General features: G+C 38.1%; 2 protein-coding genes across 2 annotated transcripts in view; both read left to right on the top strand.

Moving 5' to 3' along the window:
• The first annotated feature begins 8,651 nt into the window (after nucleotides 1-8,651).
• On the top strand, nucleotides 8,652-23,389 carry PELO (pelota homolog (Drosophila)). Its single transcript, XM_011997649.1, has 3 exons — nucleotides 8,652-9,136; nucleotides 20,659-21,890; nucleotides 22,184-23,389. Exons 2-3 carry the CDS (start codon nucleotides 21,165-21,167, stop codon nucleotides 22,613-22,615), a joined length of 1,158 nt encoding a protein of 385 aa, XP_011853039.1. The 5' UTR covers nucleotides 8,652-9,136; nucleotides 20,659-21,164; the 3' UTR covers nucleotides 22,616-23,389.
• ITGA1 (integrin, alpha 1) overlaps nucleotides 8,667-24,926 on the top strand; it is a 176,535-nt gene continuing 160,275 nt past the window's right edge. The window contains exon 1 of the mRNA XM_011997663.1: nucleotides 8,667-9,136. Coding sequence (XP_011853053.1) covers nucleotides 9,076-9,136 — 61 coding nt within the window. The 5' untranslated portion in view covers nucleotides 8,667-9,075. The remainder of the gene's footprint in view (nucleotides 9,137-24,926) is intronic.

Genomic DNA, 24,926 nt, shown 5'->3' with positions numbered 1-24,926 from the left:
TCAAGAAATTGCCTGCCATATAGGTCAAATAGCAATAATTTTCTCAGGATGGGGTTTTACAGGAGCTCCAAAAGTGGCTGCTTTGTCAACTCCAATGGCTGCTAGATAGACTACTGTTCTCTATCACCTCCAGTGACTACTAGACTGCTGATTTTCATGGTTCCAAGGCCATTCCCCTTCAGAGCTACCACAGAGCTAGGAAGTGAGGGAAAATGGAAATACAACAAATCAAAATGTCACAGAGTTTTTTTCTGTTTTTCAAGATTCTGCTGGTTTTCTGGATTTCTTTGTTAATTTCTGCAAGTCTTTGGTTAATTACAGAGTTCTGAAAAAGTTGATTTTGACCATTTTTGCCAATATTCTCATTGCTTTTATCGAGGAAAAAATGTTTGGAGGTTCTTCCTCCACAATTCCAGAAATATTTCTAGCCTCTTGTTTGTTTTACTATTGCATGAATATGCCTATTAATATAGTCCATACAAGATAAGTTTTTCATTAAAATATTTTAATGAAATTAAAGTATCATTTTCATTCCTAAGACTTGACTTTGATTAACACAAAGTAGAAAATTCTAATTCATTTCCCCTACCTCCTGGTGATATAAACAACAAAACAATGTCAAAACTAAGTATTGTGGCTATAATAAGGAAAATCTAAATATTGCTACTCTAGCTAGACTGAATTTATATTTAAACATTTTACACTATTTTTTTGTTTTGCTTTTTCTTTTTTGTTTTTTAGCAATGGGGACTCGCCCTCTCACCCAGGCTAGAGGGCATTGGTGCAATCATAGCTTACTGTAACTTCCAACCCCCGGGTTCAAGCAATCCTCTGGTCTCAGCCTCCTGAGTAGCTAAGACTACAGGTGTATGCCACCACATCTGGCTAGCTTTTTAAAAAAAATTTTTGTAGAGATCTCTCTATGTCGCCTAGGCTGGTATCAAATTCCTGGTTCAAGCAATCCTCCAGTCTCAACCTCCCAAAGTACTTAGATTACAGGGTGAGACACCACACCTGGACCTGGGTTTATTTTTCTATGAGAAGTATGGGTCATAGTAAAAATAAATTATATGATCTTGTAAAACATTAATATAAATATCCAGTTATGATGTAGTCAAATGCCAGATACACATTGTTTGTAACTTTTCAGGACTTTTTTCTAAGTCCTTTAATGCCCAATTTTGCTAAGCACTAATAATCATTCCGAGACTAATTAAATACAATGTATTTTTTATAAATGTATAACAGATGCTTTCATTCCGTCCCAAGGCAAATGAAGACTGAGTCTGGTTCAGTCAGTTTCCTTCAAACATAAGTAGGTTGAGAGGGAGTAGTTACTTTCCTCTCTTCATCACCACCACTTTTCCAGGTGTATAGTGCCCACTCTTAAGGTGTTTTAAGTGCTGTACACTGTTGAGAGTTATGTTATCTTCAGGGATGGTCAGATGTGGATTGACTCAGGCAACAGCCAAGTCAACACAACAGCTGGCCATGGCTGATGGTGGTTACTGGGTCTTCAAATAAATGATATACTTTGCTTTTTCAAATAGCAACTGATAGGCCCATGAGTAGCAAGAAGGCACTGAATGGGCACCTGAACAGCTACCAGGTGCTACCAAATAATGCTGCTGCTTTAAGTATGGATTGGGCCCATGTTTGGATGCTCTTTCCACCCTTCTGTGCAGTCACTCTAGGTCCAGATCCCCCATTACAGGATCCACCAATTTCTCTTCATTCTCATATCCTTTATGAGACTCTTTTTCATCCTAAAGTGTTCTGTAACATTCTGTAGTTCCTGGAGAAAAGAAAACTAACTCTTTGGCCATGTAATCCTCCATTTTTCTTTTCTTCTAGCAGGAGTTAATTTTGTTTTTAATCAATTCCAGGGGGAAAAAAAAAAAAAAAAAAGAGGAGGGGGACCACTAAATTATCTCTTATATTAGGAGCTTGAGAGAAAAATGTAGTCTTAAAAAGTTTCCTTTGTTATACCTCTTCTTTTTATGACCTTGAGATATTTCCCTTCTGTATAATCATGTAATTGTTTAATTAATATTATTCTCATTTTACTATTAGCCTTGCTAATATTACAATTACCTATCCTATTACTTTTTATAGTTCAGATATATTTAGCCTTAATTTCACAGTAGATTCTTAAAACTCTTGCCCTTTTTGCTCTGTGGCATATCTGGACCCACATTGGAGGAAAAAAACAAAACCAAAACAAAAACCTGAGCAGACCCTAATATTTACAGCCTTAATTTTGAACTTTTCAAACCTTCTGGTCCAAACATTGCTCTAGAGTGCTTCATCTTCAACTCACACTTGACTCTTCATTCTTGCTTTACCCTGGTGTCTTCAGTGGTTTTTAACCCACAATCTGCCCCTGTCCCCTTGGCTGCCTGCACTTTTCTTTTCTGGCGAGCAATCAACTAGTCATGGCTATTTTTCTGAAGAGCCCCAAGGTCTCCTCTAACCATGCAGGGCTTTAAAAGCAGTCCCCACCCCACAAAACAAAGACTCGGATGATAATGATTTAACAGTCCCTCCATCCCAGTAATTTACTTTGCCTTCCCCTAAAAAACTTAAAATGGCCAATATTGGTAGCATCCATTTACTAATGTTTAAATACCTATTATATGTTGTTCAACAAAAGTGTTTAAAGCTTTTTTGGGTACCATTACAAGTTGCTTCATTTTTATCTTCTTCCAATTTTAAAAGAATCACCAAGGATTATTCTTCTAGCTTATGCTCTCTCATCAGAGACAAATGTCCACTTTTACAGCTTTATTCTGGTAATGCATACAATTTTATTTATTTATAATAAATAATAATAAATTTCTTTACAGAAGGCATTACATTAAATTTCATTGTATAAAAGTTTCACAGTATACTTCTTGCATATGATATATTTCATCCCCTCTACTACAAAAATAAGATAAAAATCAAGCCACTTCAGAAACCAAATAAGAGAAAAAAAACAAACAAACATGTTTGTATATGTCAATAAGAACTGTGAAAATATTCTATGCTTATAAGAAGCCCAAATTCCCTGGTATCTTTCTAAGATCCTTTCCAATCTGGTCTCAGTTTCACTCACTTTTCTTAACTTCTATTCCAGTCTCTTCATCTATTTTCATGTTACCTCTGCATAGAATATCCATTACCTTTTTCTCCACCTATAAAATCCCCTACCCACTCCCTGCAAGGTTAAATTTCAGTGCTATCATCTATTTGAAAGCCTTGACTTTATTTATTCTCTATTACAGGGATCAGATGCAATTAGATCATTCTATGTATGTTGCCTCTATGTAGCCTGTGAATATTCTTGAGGTTAGGGCCTAGTACTACAACATCTCTGATTCCCTAGTATCTAAGAGACTTCCTCCTGAATAGAAGTAACTTCGTAAGTGTTTCAGTGCATTACATGAGCACAGATGCTGCAGAGAACAAACATTAGCAATTGACTATCATTGTATAGATCATGATCTAGGAGAGAAGATAAAAAATGGGCACATTGTTGTAAAATAAGCTATGTAAGTATTATTTCAGAGCCAAATAACAGACTTCCTTCCCTTGATGCACTTATTTTGTATTAAAGACAAAGGGTATTTCCCCACACGTGTTTACTGACCCAGTCCTACCACAAGAAACGCCAGTCTTCTTGCTTTGAAATACGAATTAATCATTTTTTGTTGTAATTCTGGGATTTTAGAGCCCACTTACTTTATTTAACTTTTTACAAATTAGTTAAAAGAAAATAATTAAATCAACTTGTCCAAACGATCCTAGAATTGCATAACAGCTTAAAATATAATTAAGTCGTATTTCAAATTAAGGGGCCCAGCAACGCAGCTAAAATGTTACTGCTCATCAGTGGTTGTTATTCTGAGTCATAGAATGCCACGAATTGAACATTCCTGCCAGGGCACCACCCTGGTCCACCCTTCCCTGCTGCAGCCTTGGTGTGTCACTCATGTTGAAGTCTGCCAGTAAGTCCAAAGAAGTTTCCTATAGTGCTGAGAACTGTTCCTCACCAGGATTCTGAAGTCAAGTTTTTGTTTTTTTTCTTAAATACCAGTTGCCCAAATGTCTTTGGACAAGGTTTCTGGCACAGGCTTGTTCAGGAAGTAGGGAGGGAGAAACACCTATTTTATATTTTAAGTGAAAAAACACACAGGAATATTACGTAATAACAAAAAACAAATGGTTGGCTCATGGTGAAGTTTAAGTTCCATAACACTGTGACTTTATTTTGGTCAGAGAGGAAGCAGTTATAAGTTCTCAAGGTATATCAACAACAACTATTAGGATAATTTCACTAGACTGCTTAATTTAATAGGCTTAAAATGAAATATGCCAATGTTAGAATTGAGGACAAAACTACTTATTTTCTGCTTCTAGTTACAAGTGAAAGAAATTAATGAATAGCAGGTTTGCAGTGGAATAACGACTGTTCTATCCATTTTTGCCTCTGCAGAACACAGCCCTGGAGCCCAATATATGCCAGAAAATTAAAAATTATTTAACTAGACTAAGTTGTCCATATGAGTTAGCTTTGTGAGTTAGCCCCACTGTATATTCCCCTAAGTGCTTACACAGTAAAACTTAAAAATTCAAATCTTCATAAAATCTTTGTAAAAACGGAAACAGTTCTATATACTTCCACCTACCCCTAACACCTGAGAGCGGAGGGGATGGGGTTGGAGTAAAACCACACTTTGATGCTACCTTAAAATGCATTTAAAATGTCATATTTGACTTTTAAAAAGAAAACATGATTTAAAAATCTTTCTTATAAAAATCTGTTATTTTAGCAAACAATTTTTAAATTATTTACTTTTGAGTAAAATCAGCACCACTCCCACTACCCAGGTGGGAGTACCTTACTCATCCTGTGGCTTTGAGAACCCATAATCTTACTGCTAGAGAACACTGGCATACATTAGACACGGAGTTCTAGACCCTCTTCTATTCCCAACCTTAGGGGAATGTTCTTCTCTTGTTAAAAAAAAAAAAAAAAAAAAAACCTCTGATGGCCAGCCAATTTGAAAAGCAAATTCATGTGAATGTTACAATGGGTTCTGATGTCTTCATGCATGCCCATTTTATAGAAATATCTTCAAGATAATTCCCTAATCCAAGGTAAATATTTTTAAAGTGAGGATTCCAGAAACAATAATAGGTATTGATGGAGATATTTTTAGACAGACATTAAAGTGTCCTCTTGTGATGGCCGTCAAATTTCACCACTTCCTACAGGGTCTACCACACACAGAGCCTGCCGTTTCCATGGTCTGTCTAATACCAATTCTTCTATTTACGGAGAAGAATGATTCATACTAACTGAGCACTTACTTTAATCCAGGCATTGTGCTAAATGCTTAGAGGCTCAGTTCATTTAATCCCCACAGCAATCCTCAGATCAGAGGTAGTACAAGATTTTCATTCCCACTTTACATTTGAGAAAACTGAGGCCTAGATAAAATTGATGACATTTCCCAAATCACACAGCTACTATATTGTGGTTCCAGGACTTGAGGCCAAGCAGTGTAACTCCAGAACCTTACTTACTCTAATTACTTTACTCAGTATATTAGATTAACTCCAAGAAGAATACTTTGATTTTAAGTATATGTTTTTCTTTTTGAGATTATTAGTTAATAATATCAATTATTCTTGCCTCATTTAATAGACACCCACTTTCCAAATTTTTTTTTTTTTTTTTTTTTTTTTTTTTGAGACGGAGTCTCGCTCTGTCGCCCAGGCTGGAGTGCAGTGGCCGGATCTCAGCTCACTGCAAGCTCCGCCTCCTGGGTTTACGCCATTCTCCTGCCTCAGCCTCCCGAGTAGCTGGGACTACAGGCGCCCGCCACCTCGCCCGGCTAGTTTTTTGTATTTTTAGTAGAGACGGGGTTTCACCGTGTTAGCCAGGATGGTCTCGATCTCCTGACCTCGTGATCCGCCCGTCTCGGCCTCCCAAAGTGCTGGGATTACAGGCTTGAGCCACCGCGCCCGGCCACTTTCCAAATTCTTAATCTGTTCAGTCTCTAATCTTTCAGCACAGCCATCCCCAACCTTTTTGGCACAGATACTGGTTTCATGGAAGACTTTTTTTTCCACAGACCAGGGATGAGGGGAACAGTTTCAAGATGATTCAAACACATTACATTCATTTTGCACTTTATTCCTATTATAGTTACATTATAATATATAATGAAGTAATTATACAACTCACCATAATGTAGAATCAGTGGGAGCCCTGAGCCTGTTTTCCTGCAACTAGACAGTTTCATCTGGGGATGATGGGAGACAGTGACAGATCATCAGGCATTAGATTCTCATAAGAAGTGTATGCAGTTCACAATAAGGTTCATGCTCCTACTCATGCTTCCAAATCCTAAAAGAGATCTGATCAAGTCTCACTTAAAATAGAAAAGTATGTAGTATAAAGTCTAGAGCTGAAACATTTGTCATCAAGTATCTCATATCAATAACTAGTTTGTGCCTCTGGGCAAGTTTTTGTCTTCTCTAAATCTTTACTCAATGACATGTCTTTCTGTCAGAATAAAATTGGTTAAGAAAATAACTGGCTTGACATTTATTTGTATTTGGGTTTATTGAAGTTCAGAAAATAAGCATTGATTCTAATACTAATTCTCCAACAATAGTTATCTCTCAGTCTCCACATTTGTATTGACTAGACATTAAAAAGATTCATAAATATCTAAAGATGTACACATAAAATTTGTAACATGTGAAAATTAATTGTAACAATATCACTGTTAGTGACGGTTATCACCAATAATTTGTAAGTCCTAAAGGAAATAAAAATATCAAAATTGAAATTATGTATTAGCCCCCAGAAGAAAGGTAAATTTCCCAGTGATTGTAACCTTGAACATATTATATGTTAACCCTACTTTATTTCAGTAAGATAGTTTACAATTTCTTTTTGTTTTTTCTAATGAAATATATTGCAAGTTGCTAAAATGTCATTATGTATTTGCATATGTATGTATATGCTGTACATTTGTATATACACATACATACACACACATATATTTGTGTATATATAGACACACTATTACATATTTTTGAAAACTAAGCAATTTAGAGAAGTATCACTGGGAAAGTACTTATGATTTTTAAATGTCTATGCATTAATCAATATCTATTGGTTACTGTTCAAAGCAAAGACAGTCATACTGAGAGGCATAAGACATAACTGATACTACGGACAGGGAAATGAGATGTACACAGGAAATGAATTCCTTGGCAGGATATGAGAGCGTTGAACACAAACAAAGGAACTCAAGTAAAGTCCAATAGGATTGGACTGTGACCCAACACAATGCAATTTTTCTAGAGACTCATTTGTGTACATTTGAAGAAAGAACTGAGAAATGACATTATAAAAACTAAAAACATCTGAGAACAGGATTTTTAATGTATTCACTAAATAGTGAATCAGTTCAGATACATAATAGAAAAGGAATTTCTTGACTAATGGGTCAACATACTGAGATCTGATGGCCTTCAACTTCCTTGGGTCTGCCCACCCCATTTTTGACCCTCCTTAACCTTCTTCAGCTTTTGTCTTCTCCAGCTTTTAGTTGCTGCGATCCTCTAACTGGCAGTGTATCCAGTGATCCCTGTGGGTTTCTTCCTTCCTGTCCCTCGTGTTACCTGTTCTGTGCTACCTGTGTTGTGTTCTGCTCAACGAACCCTCCTTTGGGTGGCACTCTTGTCCTGCCTAGCCCTAGTTCTGTTAGATAGAGATGCTCAATTAGTTGTTGAGTTGAAGTGAATTGAATTAAACTGTTCCCCTCAGATTCCTCTAAACACAAATCCACTCATCTTTTCTGTTCTTTGAAACTCTCCAAACCGCTAAGACACAGCTATTTTGAAAATAGCAAGCATTGGTTGAAGTTAGCACGAATATGGCTTTTGACTCAGCTAGGTTGTTCAACTCACCAGGAAAGGGAAGCATTGCAACTTCCTAAGCAGGTCTGGACTCTTAACGAATTTTTACTCGTAAAAGTTTCAAGCAAGAAAAAAATAAAGCAGTGCCCCGAGTTCTTTATTAGATTCAATTACCAGCATACAAACATCCTAATTCACTTAAACAAAATAGCCCACACACATTCCATTTCCAAAGAGGCTGCTTTTCTTCCTCTCTTCTCTTCTCTCTCTCCCTCTTTCTGTTTTTCCTCGGTCTTGCTTCTCCTTTTCTCCCTTTTTCATAGTTATCTCAAAGAAAAGCTTATCTGCAACCACCGTTTAACCACGAATTACCATAAACTAAGCAAAGCCTCCCCCCACTCCCGCTCCCAATAAGCGAAAGCAAAGTCCTCAGTGGAGCCTGTCGGGGTGGTAGGGACGCCCCCTTTCGTGCAAAACGACTTCACGGTGAAGTTCAAGTGTCCGCAGGAGATGGAAGGGGGGATTCCAGATCCTCTCATTTTCACAGACGGCCTAATCCCTCTGCGTAATGGACCTCGGAAAGCTGCCTCCCGTTAAGGGCGCCCAGGTACTGCCAAAGCTCCTTCGCTACCCGGACCGGGAGAAGTCAGGGGTGTGAAGGCGGGGCCACTTGGCTGGCGACACCCTCCCGAAGTCCAGCCCTTACCCGCCTTCCTACCACCTTAGGGGATTTGGCCCGGAGAACGAGATCACCCTCTCAATGAAAGGCAGATGTCCCTTTAAGGTTTGCTTCTACAGCCCGTGGACTTTAGCCTAAACACGGACCCGCGAAGCTGGCTTTATTTGTCCATGTCTCGGACAGAGCCTGGGAAGCTGCCAGTGAGATTTCAGAGACCAAGAGCGCGCAGGGGCGGGCGATGTGGCAATCCGTCTGGGATGTGAAAAGCGTGGAGCGCACTTAGAGGCATTCGACGAAAACACAGGAAATCACTCCTCTCCCGCTCCTGGACGCCGCTGCCACTGGGGCAGAGGACTGGGAACCGCGGCAGCGGGCTGAGTGGCCCAGCCAGAGCGCGCAGCTCCCGCGCCCGGTCCTGCCAGGTCCTGTCCTGCGAACCAGCGCGGCCCCCTGGCGCTGAGGCCGCTCCGGCCATGGCCCCTCGGCCCCGCGCCCGCCCAGGGGTCGCTGTCGCCTGCTGCTGGCTCCTCACTGGTGAGCAACTCGCTTTTCTCTGAGCATCTCCGATTCGCGGGCTTGGGGCTTGGAGCGGGGAGGGAGGTCCTCAGAGCCATGGGCCAGATAGGAGAGAGTGCCCTTCCACTTTCGGGCACTCCAGGTACTCAGATCAGGCTACGGAGCAGGCAGGAGTTTCGCGTTCTGGTTTTGATGTGAATTAGTCTTGGTGTCTCTCCAAAGTCCTTCACCCTAGGAGTAGGAGTGAAGCAGCACTGAAAACTTACAAAGTAGAATTGACTTTTAAAATTAAAGTTGTTTTTACAATACACATTGTATTTTAGGACTTCGCTGAATATTTCCTCCCCTCCACCCTTTTTTATGGCATGGGATGAGAGGGTGATGCTTATAGAGCGCCTGATACATACGCGAAATTCCTACCCTCGGGTTGTTCCAGAGTGGACATTATTGAATTTTCTTGCTGTCTACTATTCAGACTTTTTTCCCATGCAGAACAAGAAAAAACAGGGATGCAAGGCGAAACTGCCACTTGTTCCAAAATGATGTTTCTATGTCAGCATCCAAGAGGAGGGATATTTTGAAACGTAGAAAGGAATGGTGAACATTTTCTCTGTCAATATCACAGTGCAGTCTACTTTTAAGATGCAAAATATACTATTGTTATTTGTACATAAATGTGTATTTTTAAGGAGGGGACTTAAAAACATAGTGGAAATGCAAAGTTGTATCCAATTTAGGAAAAGGTTGAAATATAGTATTTTCTAAGATTTTCCCAATAATTAACTCATGGTCAGATCTTTTTTACCAGTTACTGATTGGGATGGTGGGAAGTTGAAATGGTGAAAAATGGAAGGAGGTGGGGGGAAAGTGTATCGATAGAATCTCTGTGTGAAAGAAAATCATCTTTTTAATGGGATAATTAACAGCTGGCTTTAACATATCATTGATATTCAATTGTTCCGTGTTTTTACTGCTGGCATGGTTATTAGTACTAGTTAATTTAGCATTTTTACCATTAAAAACAAGGTAGAGCCAGCCAGTTTAGACCTGCCTTAGATGTCCAAGCATTGTTAACTTTTATGAAGATCATTTAGAAATTGATTATCAGCAAGCAAAGCTTTTTTCAGAAGGGAGGTGATGTAAAGAGAGTTAATAATGAGCTACTGGCTTTTCATCCAAACATTTCCCACTACTCAGGAAATGTCCAATAATCCAAACAGTGGTAACTGCTGAACAGCATTATAGCCAGTGAGTAGTTTAACTTACCAGCTACTGCCACTACTCTTTACACATACTTAACCTACGAGTCTTCTCCAACTGAATTGTTTTTAGATTGTATTTTGTTGTTTTTGTGCAAAATCTGAATACAGTAGTTTACTATTTGAGTTGTACCTATTTCATTCTACCAAATAAGCAGTCTCTAGAGTAGAAATGATGAAATGAGGTTTGCATATCCTCTAAAAAGACAAGAGTGAAACTTGATGTAACAGAGAAGTTTAGCAAGTTACAATTTCATATATATGTTGGTGAAATATACATTGGTGAATCCAGGGAGAGACTTAAAATATTTAGAACCCTTGTGTGTTTTATGCCCATTTCACAACACATGAGGCATCTGAAATTGGACTGCTTTCCTTTGCTGATTCCCCATCAGTCATTATATTCTGTAGGCTCTTCTTTAGCAATCTCTTTCAGATTTGGAAACTTCTTATCAATTAACAGAGTCCATTTGTAACCTGGGTACTAATCACCGTACTTATCCATGCACACCACTGTAGAGCTTATCTTTCTGTCTTCAGTCTGAACCCAACTTCCAGTCTACCCTCCTAATACATCATTTTCATTATATCTGTTTTTAGTAAAAAATCTTTGGTGGTTCTTTGTTGGCTTTAAGATAATATCCAAAATTCTCAACTGACTGCCCTAATCCAACACGCTTTCTCTATCTCCTATGTCAGTTTCTTATTGCTGTTGTAACAACTTGCCACAGATCACCACCTTAAAACAACATAAATTTACTATTGTACAATTCTGTAGGTCAGAAATCTCACTGGGCTAGAATCAAGATGTCACTAGGGCTGCATTTCTTCTGGAGGTTCTAGGGGAAAGTCAGTTTCTCTGTTTTCATCAGCCTCTGGCCACCACGTGCATTCTTGGCCTGTGGCCCCTTTCTCCATCTTCAACCCAGCAGGGTAGAATCTTCAGCTCTTCCCCTGTGATTCTGCTTCATCATCATATCTCCTTCTCTGACTCTGACCCTACTACCTTCCTAAGGATCCTTTGTAATTACAATGCGCCTAACAGAATAATCTCATCATCTCAAGATCTTTAATTTAATTACATCTTCCAAGTCCCTTTTACCATCTAAGATAACAAATTCACAAGTTCCAGGCATTAGGTCATGGATATCTTTGGGAGACCATTATTCTGCCTACCACAACCCTTAAGCATAAAGTGTCCATTATAGCCAATCACCTTTATTTACTTTCTCCATAATCCTCATGTTCACTTTGCCACTGAAGATATGATCTTGTTTTATGCATCAAGAAAAGAACTCCACCTTTCCTTCCTACAACCATCTGCCATCTAAACAAACTCTACAGCCTTCAAAGTTGGATTTACATCATCAGAACAACAAACCACCAGCATCTCAATAAACTTCCCATTTGATTTAGAATGTCTCATATTAGCTCCTTACAACATTTACTAAAGTGATTCATCAAAAAGATGTCCTTCCTGATGTCCAAACAAAGTATTGTTGTTTTATGTACATCAAAGTCTCAGCATAAACTAATGCCACATATAAAGAATTTAACTGAAGACAGTTTCATAAAGTGACAGTTTAGAGAGGCCTTAAAGGAACAAGAAAAGAGGGTGGAACATCTAGCGCAAGCAACGGTGGGAAAAAAGAACCTGAAGCAACAGTGAGAAGAAAAACCATGACCATTCCAAGGCCTGAGGAGGTGGCAGTGTTAGTCTGTTATGAACTCTAGCTATGGGAGGGTGGCCATTAGACTGGAGTTGTGGTCATAAAAAGGAATGCAGCTAGTGACAAAATTGAAGCCTAGCAGAGAAGGAGTAAGGAAAATAAATATACCTCCTTTCCTCCCACCCTCTGATGTCTTGCTCAGCCTTCCCATTGGCCATACCCAAATGGCAAGATCCAACCTTTCAGAGGACAAAGGGCAAGACAATCAATAACGGAATAACTAGCACAACTTAACCCTGAAATGTGTTATGTGCAAGGCACTGTGCAAGGGCTTTGCATGTATTATTTCATTTTAATCTAAAAAAGTAAGTTTACTAATTGATCACAACCAGTCACAGATTTCTTTGTTCTTTTTTCACTCCTTCTGCTTCAGTTGATTAGCCTTGAAAAAAGGAAAAGAAAAAAAGTAAAACGTTATAACTATTATCCATATTTTAGAGATGAAGAAATCAAAATACAGTACTAAGAAGTTAATTTCACCTTTCCAAAGTTGAAGAACTAATGACAAATCTACTCAATTCCTATCTCTGACCTCAAATTAAATGCTCTAAAATAATATGCTATATAGGCTGCCTAAAGATAAGTTCATTCTCTCTTGCTCACTCCTCTAAATGTGAAATCCAAACATAATTGTCTAAAAGACTTAAAGACCTAATTAATGATACATCAATCTTTTATTTCCATGATTTTTAGGTGTACAGCATTAAGTGTAACTCAAATAAGACTACTATCTCTTGTTATTAAGAATATAAATATAGAATTACCTCTAATTAAGTTATATGTCTGTCTTCTCTAGAAACATTTTGGTTGGCCTAGAAGCAAGGGTCTTCTTTTGTGACTTTTTTCACAGGCAAGAGTTCCTATTCAAAATGAAATCCAGTGAGGAGACGGGAGATGGCTGAATATGGGGAGGAAGTCAGCCACCTATTCAAAACAAAGAATGACTCCCAGTGGCAGACAATGTACTGTCAGGAATTGCTGAAGATGGTGAAAATTGTCTTACTCATTGTGATGTTTGTAAAGGCAGCAATGAATTCATGGGATTTTTGTTTGTTTAGTAAACAGGCAACGAGAGTAACCATGAGACACATATATATGCTACACTAATTTACCTATTTCTCTTCCCTCCTGTCATAACACTTATCCAGCTATTTTGAAGCACGAGCTCTTGGGCTACAGCTTATCACTGATGTTCTGACTTTAGTAGATGGATGCTCCTCTAATGTGTTCCTCCACTTCCAACCCAATAAACTTTCCACTAGATTTAGAACTTGCTGAATTTCCCCATCTCTTGACATATCTTAGTAGAATAAAGTAGCTCATGTTTAAAATATATTTAGAAAAGTTGGGGGCTAAAATGCTATTCTTTACCTACACTACTCTTCTGTTGAATGAAATACAAAATAGTGTACTCAAATTCATGTTAAGAAACTGAGATGAAAGATATTTTGAAACTGTTGCCACAGTGCTAAAGTCAGAATAGATTGCCTATTCAGAGCAGTCTGTCACTGGAGAATTGTACTCGCCCTCAAAGCAAGTACAGTAGAGTATCAAGAGATGCAAATGACTGCATATATTTCTATCTTCAAGATTATTGAGCTTCTTTCAGCTCCTTCATTCTTCCAGCTACTCTAAAGTCTCCTTGGGGACTTTGCATAAGTAGTTACTCCCACTGCTACTGATCTCAATCCCTGAATAAACATCATTTCCAAGAGACCCTGAAGTAGATTGAACCCTACCTTAGGACATGTGTATCCCAGCACCTTTGCTTCCATTATATAACGCGCCATGGCATTATAATTAACTATCTAATTGTCTGATTCCCAGCTTGCTGTATGCTCTGTGAGGATAGGATCTTTAACCACAGCACCTAGAAATAATAGACACTTTTTAATTGAATGAATCACAAAAGAATTGACTATTGACAAACTCATAAAATACTTAAGGGATCAGATTGTCCCTTTATTATATACCTTCATCTGATTTTATTATACCTCCACCTGAAATATTTCTGTATACCCGAATTTATAAATAATGGAATGGAAGACACCACCAATTGAAAGATGCACCATATTTTATGTACCACTAAGAAAGACAAGCCACTCCCAATCCAGTTATAATTGCTAGATTGTTAGATACTTCCTAGTTTCAGAGATGCTGAAATTGGGAAAAAAGTGCATCTGAAAATTATGATCAATAATACACAGTGTAGCTACATGGTAATTTTCTACTTCTTTGGACACTTAAAAATTGTGTCATAAGATTTCGAAGAGGCTAATATGTGAACCCCATCTAGATACAAAGATATGACATTGTTCCTCTAAGTTCTCTTCAAGTGCCAAGTTTGTATCCGATTTAGGGGATAATTGCTCCTCTGGCACCAACAGCGTCACCAGATCCCCAAAACAGAGCTTCCTCCAAATGCTCTATCTTTGGAAGAGAGCTTCAGGAGAAAGGTGACAATAAAGTGATCAAATAATGTTCCAGTTGCACAGGATTAATGACTCTAGCTTTGGTAAACTCTTAACCTTTTGTCATGTTGGTGGTAGGCTCCAGGGCTGTGTATATAGGAAGGAGACTAATTTTCATCAAAACTTTCCTATGATTTAAAAGGAAGATAAAAAAGTCAACTAAATATTAAAAGGAAATTAAAACGCACATGCTGGTTGTTGTTAAGAATTCACTTTACGTGTTAAAAAAATTCAGTTTTATCCAAACAGGAGATCCCTATTAACAAAACAAGTAAGAGATCTGAACTGAAAAATCATTGTAATTCAAATATGCAAAGGAGTGGATATACACATACTCTTTTTGTATGAATCATATGAGATCTCCTAAAATAAATGCAAATTCTTACATTTAAATATAGCACCTAAATCACTTTAGAACATCAATAGTTAAGATGGTTTATATATTTTGTTATAAATCATATATCCTTATTATAAATTAAATGTACTTTCAAAATTATTTTATTAATTTGACTTTTATTTTAACAAATACTGAAGTCTAGAAATACATGGCTACTGGCCAGTCCTTAAAAATACCTGTGTTATACATTTTACTTATAATATTTTTGGTGAAATGATCTTATGCTGTGTAAGAATACATGCAAATAGAAATACACACACACACATACACACACACACATACTTTTGTTGATAGGATTTTCTTTATTTGGTAGGAGGTTTTGTATCATTTTGTGACAACTGCAAGTAAGCATTTTCCATCATGAGAAATTTACATAGTAAGTGAGAACAAGTTCCTTAAAGCAAACAAACAAAAAAAAAACCAAAAAACACTTTCTCTTTTACTTTTTACCTTTTTGTCTATATTAGCTAACTAATCCTCCCAGTCATCCACTTAGCTTTGTTGGTGGAGGTCACATGGGAACCTTTGCACAATCTGAGGTTTGCACATTCTCTCTAAATAAACAATTGCGTTTATCACTAGATATTCATAATTGGAGCTCTGGCTTCTTATTTTGTAAAGTTCACTTTCCAAACCATGTATAATAAAACTAATTGCCATTATGTATTATTTTAAAACATTTTAAGAACTTTTCCTGGGGAAGATGTATTTTAAATTACCATTTTCTTACCTAAGCATGGCTATCTCAAATATTGAAATAGGCTTATATATAAACTTACCTTAAGAGTAACCTTCTTTTAAAATTTTTAGTAACATTATAAAACAGAATGTGATTCCCTAATTTTAGAATGTCAGTTATAGGCAAGTTAAAAACTCTGAATTAAAGACAAAATAATAACCATTAATTTTTGCATACTAAAAATATGAGTATGTGCCACTTGCTATGCTGTGTTCCAGGAGCACAAAGACAGATAAAACGTAGTAAGTCTCTGCCTTTACTGGTGGAAGAGGTAGTAGACATGGAAAGAAGCAATGGTGGGAGAGATTCCCAAGGTGCTTTATATGGAGTAACAAAAGGATTAGGTTTGTGTTGCAGGAAAGTAAGCCTTCCAAAATAAAACACAAGATGAAAACAAGACAATTTATACAGCCCTGTTTAAGGGTCACATGCTAAACAGAGGGTATTAAAACAAAATTTCCATCTTTCAGGAGCCCACAATTCCCTTTCATATCATATAAAACATTTATTTCATATTATTATAATAGGAAAGATAGTAATTCAACTCACCAATGAGGTCCATGAACCATTTCATTCAGTAGAGCTGACCTATGGTTTCCCTGAAAGGGGGGTGATAACATAAATTAATGTACCCCAAAGATTATCCATCAGTCAACTCTACCAAACCAGTTATTTTTCCAAGGCTGAATAATCATGATCATGTTAAAATGAGCTCTTGTCCCTTGTTTTGTCTGATCCAGTTTTCTAGCTTCAAGTCAGGCATTTTTAGAGCTCTATAATTTATTAATATCAAGTATCATAATATCCCTAGAACCTCATAAGGATGGTCAAATGAGAGAGCAGGACAAATAATCTTATTTATAATTTAGAATGAAAATAATTAGCTTTATTGCGGTCTGGGACTTATTTCAAGTTGGTAGAATCCATCCAGGAAAGACCATATTTGAGGTCTGCCAATTCTTGGTCCACAAGTATGAAACTTCGAATCAGTCTTCCACCACCGAAATGGGTCTTAGAAAAATCAGATTTGAAAGATAGCATGCAAAATTGAAAACAAATATGTTAGGATGAGATTATAGGTGCTGTTTAAACATTTAAAAAATATTACTGCAGCATAATTTTTAGTTACAAGTTTAACTATTGAATTCAATTCCCTCAATTCTTCAGTAAAATAAATTGGGTTCCAAAGAGACTGAGTACTGCCAAAAGTTACAGTAAAAACAATTGAAGAGTAAGAACTACAATCCAGGATGCTTGACTTCTAGCCCAGTTCTCTTTTTGAGACACTGGAAGTGTCTCAAGAGCAACAAATTAAAAAATTTTAGAAGTAACATTACTTTTTTTCCCCTTATGAAGAGATTAATATAAATTGTAGGAAAAATAGGTACAATTAAAGTTACTGATATAAAGATTTATACTGATACAAAGTTACTGATATAAAGATTTCTATTTTAAACAGCCAATAAATAAGTATAAAATTAGTATTTAAAGCAACAGAGCTAAAAACACTGATATTTTTCTCAATATTTTGCTTATTTGGAAAAAAAATGAAAATAAATATATAACTACAGCAGTTTCTAAACTACCATTATTAAGTGAAATACAGTCAATAAGAATATAAGTGCCTTAAGAAATGTCTGGAAATGTCTGCAATAATGTTAAAATAGCTGCCATACTTTACATTTGACTCACCTAGCTTATCATTAATACATGAGTGCATACTATGCACAAAGGACCTTTCAGAAGACAAAAGAGTATAAAGATGAATCCTTCCAGAGTTCAACAAAAAATATATGTGTTTAAATTAACATGGTTTCAAGATTACACAGTTTCACGTTTGAGACAACATTTAAGCTGGACTTTAAAGATAGGCAGCATTAATGGAAGCAGGGATGAAAAGAAGTGACATTTTAAATAGAGAAGTTAGTATATGTTAAGGTAGCAAATGAGAAAGTTCCTAGCATATGTAGGAAACAAAGGTTACTTTCAAGGTGGAATATAGGATGCCCTGAGGGGAAAAGCAAGAAGTAAATTTGTAAGGCCAGTGCAATTTGGTATTGTAGAGAGGGATTGTAGACGTTAATTCATAGGGAATGAGAATCCAAAATGAATCAAAATAAAAATATAATGATTGGTCTAGAAATACTAATTCATAACACAAAATCTGGGTGAAAACGTCTAATAGTCAACTACAGGTTTAAATTACAAAAAAAAAAAAAAAGGAAAAAATATTCCCAACTATTGCAGATGTTTCACATAAAACAGTAATTCTATGAACGATTTTATAGTATGCTCAATTATGGAAGCACATTGATATTTTTTAAAATGGCCTGAAGTGGTTTGTCTCATAACTTAAAATAAAACTTTTTAAACCACGGATTTAAGAGTCAATAAGGGTTTTTCACAGGTTTCTAATGTAGATAGATAGATAGATAGATAGATAGATAGATAGATAGATAGATAGATAGATATTTTTTTTTCTAAAGTAGAATATTAGATCTTTCTCTAAGAGTGTAATGATGACCTAGGCTGGACAGAAGGAAAAAAAAAAAACTATGTAGAAGACAAAAGTATAATAGTTTTAAGAGGTGATAAAAGCAGGAAAGGGACTAGTGCCTTTCAAATCCTCTAGGTTGGTTCCCAAGCTGTGAGTTTTTATTTAACTGGTAAAGGTGACGGTTGAGGGGAAGTGACAGTGGATAACAGCACATAATTTGCAGTGACAAAGATGATTACAAACATTCATAATATAGGATGGTGGTAGTGGAAAGAGAGGGTATAGAGTTAAGCAGGCCTGAATTTCAATGCTAGTCATGTGATCTTGAAAACATTTCTTAACTTCCCCATGGTTGATTTTCTTCTATAAAATTAGGATAACGAATATTTACCTTACAAGGAAGAATCAGAGCATAGGAAAGAACTTGATAAACATTTAGTAAGTGATAGCTCTTCAATAAAAACCTTTTGTTAAGATCCTACTGTGTGCTTACCACTGTGATTCTGTGGCTTCTAATCTTTGGCAGACTATGGGAAAGATGAATTGTACTTAGAAAGATGATCGAGGAGCACTTCAAAGCCCCAGTTCAAAATTATTTCTTCTCTCTCTCTCACACATACACACCCAAGCACACTTCCACCCTACCAATTAGGTAGGAATTTTAAGTTAACAAGATACTTTAAAAAAAAAAAATACAGTGTCCTTTGGATAGGCAAATCACCTTCACACTTCAGTGTGATCAGTTCTTTGCTTAGTGAAAAGTTGCTGGGTTCTCTTGGAATTGGAAGAAGGCAATGTGAATTAGGAACTTCTTGAGGGTACTCAGTATGATTGGAAGGTGGGAAGGAAGGAGGAAGTAAGGGGAGACATAGAGAACGAGAAACAAAGAGAAAAGAGGCCACAAATATTAATAAGGAGTGGTTCTTACTTGGACTTTCCCCTTGGAGGGGACCTTTCCATCCCCTGATAATCTCTTAGGAAGATAATTGACACTGAAATTTAAATTGTGAAGCCTGTCAGTTGAGAAAAAATGTTGAGACAAGTCTCAATCATTTTAGGACGTCTATTTGCCAAAATTAAGGACGCGCGCCGGCTATGCCTTTCTGGGAAGATAATTTTGAGGGCTCCAAATTTAAAGGGGAAAGGGTGGGATACTGAGAAATACAGTTTTCATGTGAGAAGTTGGCAGGGGGAAAATAATCATTCATGCCCCCATCTGGCATAGTGAGTCTGAATCTGCATTTTTACATAAGGTAACATAGATAAATGGGGCAGGAGAACAATCAGATATGCATTTGTGTCAGGTGGGCAGAGGCTGAAAACAGAAGCTATCCATTTACATTCCCACGGTAAATTTTAAGATAAACACTTTAGGGTAAAGATTTTGGCGCTCACTGAGAATTTCCTTGTGGGCAAAATATGAGCGACGTGTGTAGCTTTTCATCTGGTAGCCATCTCATTTAAAAACCAAGAGGCAAGGCAGTTTTGTGTGACCCAGTTCCCAGCTTAACTTTTCCCTTTGGCTTAATGAGTTTGGGGATCCGAGATTTATTTTCCTTTCACAAGCCTATGCCAAACTCAGATTCCTTCCTTTCATCCCTGTTTCATCTGTTCAGGCTGGTTAGTTCCCCTTTCCAATCCACACAGAGTAAAACAGAAAAGACAGTGAGAAGCTATGTGTGCAGGACTCTTCTGCGCTCCACTCCATCTAAGCTCTCAAGAAACTTTTGGATTTTTTTGTTTGTTTTTTCTATTCATCGGTCTTTTAAAGAGGCAATCCCACTTCTCCATTTCCACTTCCTAATAAAGAATGCTAAGTAACTTAAGGATTTTATTTAAATTATGTAGCTATTCAGTCAGGGTCAGTCATAGTTAATTGTTTTCCCCCATTTCCCATAGCCTTGACTTTTAGCTTAGCTGTGGCAGTGAAGATCTGGCCCTAAGCTATTGCGACCCAACCCCCACCCTAAACATTTCACAGGCTACTGGACTGCGGAAAGCTGAGGCTGCCAGTTTTGGAGCCTAGGTTTCTCAGGACATCAGGTCAAGCAACTGAGAGGTCCACCCAGGGGTAAATTCCTCACATAGTTTCTTCTCTCTTGGGACCAGCGCTTTAACATCTGGGTTAATGAGATCGTGCAGACACGGTAACTAAGCGCAGAAAACAGCTGGACATGTTGCTGGAAGCCCAGACAGAACGTGATCAGTAGTTCTCAGAAACTGCGTCTAAATACCAGCTCCAACAGGCTTGTAGCGTCCGAGTGCGGATAAGGCAAGTGCAAAAACGACAATAGTTTGGGCTTTTGGGGCCAAATCTGCACTTCTGAGAGCTACTTTTACTGCTAAGTTTTGAAATTCAATTTACCCAGAAGGAAGCGTTTCAGAGTGGCAACCGCAGCCAGGTAAAACTAATATTTGCACTCACACACGCCCCGGATTCTTCACAGACAGGGATGGAAGAGAAAACTTAGGGAGTTCAAGTTTGGCATTAAACTAAAGGACTCGCCGCCACTCTGCACCTTCTTTAGGGAGTTCATTAGTCCCAAGCGCCTCACAGCTTAGTGCGCCTGCGCGTGCGCGCACTGCGGCCCTGCCTCCCCTTTGGGGACGTGGACGTGCGTCGGGTCGCGGGACGCGGGCTGCGCATGCGCCTTCATTACGTCAGCCCGCTGCCTCGGGCTGCCAGCGGGAACCGCGGAGTGGACGATTTTAGCTGCTGTGTTTCCCGTGCCTGTTAGGAGCAGCGAGCCCGCAGACTGAGCGAGGAAAGGATAGAGGAAGTGCTCCCCTAGGCTGCAAGAGTCGAAGCAAGAGTATTTCCTTCCCACCAGGCAAGTGTCCATAGAAACCGGGCCCCGCCCCCTTCCCGGCCTGCGTTCCCATCCCGTCTCCGGGGCGGAGGTGAGGACCTCCTTGGTTCCTGTAGTTCTGTCAGTGAGCCCCTTCCTTGATCATGAAGCTCGTGAGGAAGAACATCGAGAAGGATAATGCAGGCCAGGTGACCCTGGTCCCCGAGGAGCCTGAGGACATGTGGCACACTTACAACCTCGTGCAAGTGGGCGACAGCCTGCGCGCCTCCACCATCCGCAAGGTACAGACCGAGTCCTCCACGGGCAGCGTGGGCAGCAATCGGGTCCGCACTACCCTCACTCTCTGCGTGGAGGCCATCGACTTCGACTCTCAAGCCTGCCAGCTGCGGGTTAAGGGGACCAACATCCAAGAGAATGAGTATGTCAAGATGGGGGCTTACCACACTATCGAGCTGGAGCCCAACCGCCAGTTCACCCTAGCCAAGAAACAGTGGGATAGTGTGGTTCTGGAGCGCATCGAGCAGGCCTGTGACCCAGCCTGGAGCGCTGATGTGGCAGCTGTGGTCATGCAGGAAGGCCTCGCCCATATCTGCTTAGTCACTCCCAGCATGACCCTCACTCGGGCCAAGGTGGAGGTGAACATCCCTAGGAAAAGGAAAGGCAATTGCTCTCAGCATGACCGGGCCTTGGAGCGGTTCTATGAACAGGTGGTCCAGGCTATCCAGCGCCACATACACTTTGATGTTGTAAAGTGCATCCTGGTGGCCAGCCCAGGATTTGTGAGGGAGCAGTTCTGCGACTACATGTTTCAACAAGCAGTGAAGACCGACAACAAACTGCTCCTGGAAAACCGGTCCAAATTTCTTCAGGTAAAACAATCTTACCCAGGGATAGTTAAGAATGGGCAGAGGGATTGGTATAAACTACTCCTAAAGTTTTAGAACTGGGAAAAATAAGAGGAGAAAGGCTTTACTTACCTGGAATTTTCATGAGATAATGAAATTTAAAAAAAAGAGAATGTTAAATATCTAGCAAATTTGTGGAGTCAACTTTGCTGAAACGTATGAAGCCTTATTAGCACTTTTGGCTTTAAGCCTTTGTGGGCTGATCAATGGGTGTTCTGAGAGATTCTTTTGCCTAACTTTTGTAATTGTGATCCTAGGTACATGCCTCCTCCGGACACAAGTACTCCCTGAAAGAGGCCCTTTGTGACCCTACTGTAGCTAGCCGCCTTTCAGACACTAAAGCTGCTGGGGAAGTCAAAGCCTTGGATGACTTCTATAAAATGTTACAACATGAACCGGATCGAGCTTTCTATGGACTCAAGCAGGTGGAGAAGGCCAATGAAGCCATGGCAATTGACACATTGCTCATCAGCGATGAGCTCTTCAGGCATCAGGATGTAGCCACACGGAGCCGGTATGTGAGGCTGGTGGACAGTGTGAAAGAGAATGCAGGCACCGTTAGGATATTCTCTAGTCTTCACGTTTCTGGGGAACAGCTCAGCCAGTTGACTGGGGTAGCTGCCATTCTCCGCTTCCCTGTTCCCGAACTCTCTGACCAAGAGGATGATTCCAGTTCTGAAGAGGATTAATGATTGAAACTTAAAACTGAGACAATCTTGTGTCTCCTAAACTGTTACAGTACATTTCTCAGCTTCCTTGTGACAGAAAGCTGCAAGAATGGCACTTTTTTATTCATACAGGGATTTCTTATGTATTTGGCTACACTAGATATTTTGTGATTGCCAGGACATGTATTTAAACAATAAACTGAAAGGAAATAATCTGCATGTACTACCATCTTTATTAAATTGGGTAATTTTTATAGGAATTATGAGTTATCTGTAGTACTTGGAAACAGAAAATGTGTGTATTTAATAACGATGCCTATATAGTATGTTGTTTGGGGTAAATTGTAAAATTTCACACTGCATGCTTTGAAACAGTTTTCCTTAGAAAAAGCTTTTGCTAACTTATCCTCAGTTTGCATTATTTCTTTATTTTAATTCTGCATGGTGTTCTTGCATTGCATTTAATGATCCCTTTTCTCCCCACCTCCACACACTACATATTTTTTAGATTTAAATAGTTTTACTATTTTAAATGATTGCCGTACAATTAGTAGACTTGAAGACAAGTTTTAAATATTTTTCTTCAAAGGCTTGTTGAACCAATCATGTTAAAAGGAAATTCTTGGTTTTGTTTTGTTGTTGTTAGCATTAGTCATGTTTGATTTAGAGGGTAACTTAATCAGTTATTTTTAGATTTTTAGAGCTTTGATCTGCTAGGGATTGTCAAAATAATCTTGAGGCATCTTTATTTTTAAAATGAGATTGAAGTATGTGATTTGCTTGTTATGTGGCTAATTAGTGGCAAAGCTGGAAGTCATTCCCAGTCAGGACTTTAGCTCTTTGCACCAAAACATGCCATATTATTTATTTATTTTTTACTTGTCAAAGTTGTACTTTATTCTGTTTTATATTTGTATGTGGCATTAATTTGGGTTTGCACATTTTTATTGGACTATTTTAGTTGTGAAGAAGCCTGTTCCAAAGTTTAAGTCACATGACTAGTACATGGCAGTTTACTTAAACTCCAGTACTCTTTACTATCATTGACTTAAACTCCAGTACAATTTACTGTAATTATGGAATTGTGCAAATACCTCCGAGTTTAAAATATTATTTTTATTAAGTATTTTTGGTGCACATTTCTAAAAGTTAAGGAAGGAGCTTCAGTAATGGAATTGCTTCTTGACCTTTTCAAACCTCAATTTAGCAAAATAATTAGTAATGATCTAATAGTGATGATTCAGTTTTTAACTGTTGGATCAGCAACGCCTATTTCAAGTAGTGATACTAAGTAAACTTTTGCCTCTCTTTCCTGTGTCTGTGGGCCTTCTTCCTGGTGTGAAAGACTTGGGGATTTTTTGTAAGCTTCTTAACTAGTCTGAACCTTTTTATTTCTTATAGGGAACTGACATTTCTCTATACTTTAAAACTCACATATTTATATTTTTATAAATCTACCTCCTAATTTAAAATAATTGAGATTGTCATTTCATTATAATTCCATGAGTATTTATCTTTAAAATACTGTTTAAATATGTTACTAAATAATTTAATAAGAATATAGAAATGAAACCACTGAGATTCTTAAAGTTGGAAACTGATTGATAATTATATTTTCAGTAAGGATTTGGAGATTTTTGGACATTTTTACTCTCATAACCTATGCAGTACTGAAATGAGGCCTAATAAATATAACCAATACATGTTAGGCCATAGGTTCTCAAATTTAGCTACCTGTTCACCTCAACTTGAGAGCTCTTAAAACCCTCAGTGTCCAGGTTGCAGCCCAGACTAATTAAGTAATGTTTTATTCCTAGAAATGTTTTTTTTTAAAAGCCACCCAGATGATTCCAATAGGCATCAAGGCTGAGAGCCACTGATTCAGGCCTTGCTATTCAAAAGTATGGTCCATAGACAGCAGCATCCCCGAGAGCTTGTTAGAAACTAGAATTCAGGGATCTTTTGTAGACCTAGTGAGACAGACGCTACCTGTACCAACATCTCTGGATGATTCTTGTGCATAATAAAATCTGATAAAGGCAATAGGATATTTTTCCTATGCTGGTAAATATCTGGCAGGGGTCCCCAGTCAGGAAAAAGATTGGAGTATTAAGGTCTTTCAAAAGAGTTAACTGGCCATACTCAACTATAAAACCTCTAAAAATTTCTGTTTTTATGTCTATGAATTAATTAATTAAATAAAATTTAACTGATTTTTAAGAAATTACATTTCTGTTATCAAGAATACAATTCTTACTAGATCATAGGTGAAAATGACAAAATGATAGCAAATTAAAAATTCAAATAATTATTTTTGACTTTCCTAGAAGAC

The sequence above is a fragment of the Mandrillus leucophaeus genome, unplaced genomic scaffold (assembly GCF_000951045.1).
Source record: "Mandrillus leucophaeus isolate KB7577 unplaced genomic scaffold, Mleu.le_1.0 Scaffold1147, whole genome shotgun sequence".
NCBI classification, from domain to species: Eukaryota; Metazoa; Chordata; class Mammalia; order Primates; family Cercopithecidae; genus Mandrillus; species Mandrillus leucophaeus.
Note: the sequence above shows the minus strand (reverse complement) of the source record. Positions and strands in the feature narration are given on the sequence as shown.

What these genes read in the sequence shown, in the direction of transcription:
- PELO (XM_011997649.1), top strand. Translation starts at nt 21,165, where the DNA reads ATGAAGCTCGTGAGGAAGAACATCGAGAAGGATAATGCAGGCCAGGTG. An exon ending in ACCGGTCCAAATTTCTTCAG is followed by an intron (nt 21,891 to 22,183) that starts GTAAAACAATCT and finishes TTGTGATCCTAG; the next exon opens with GTACATGCCTCCTCCGGACA.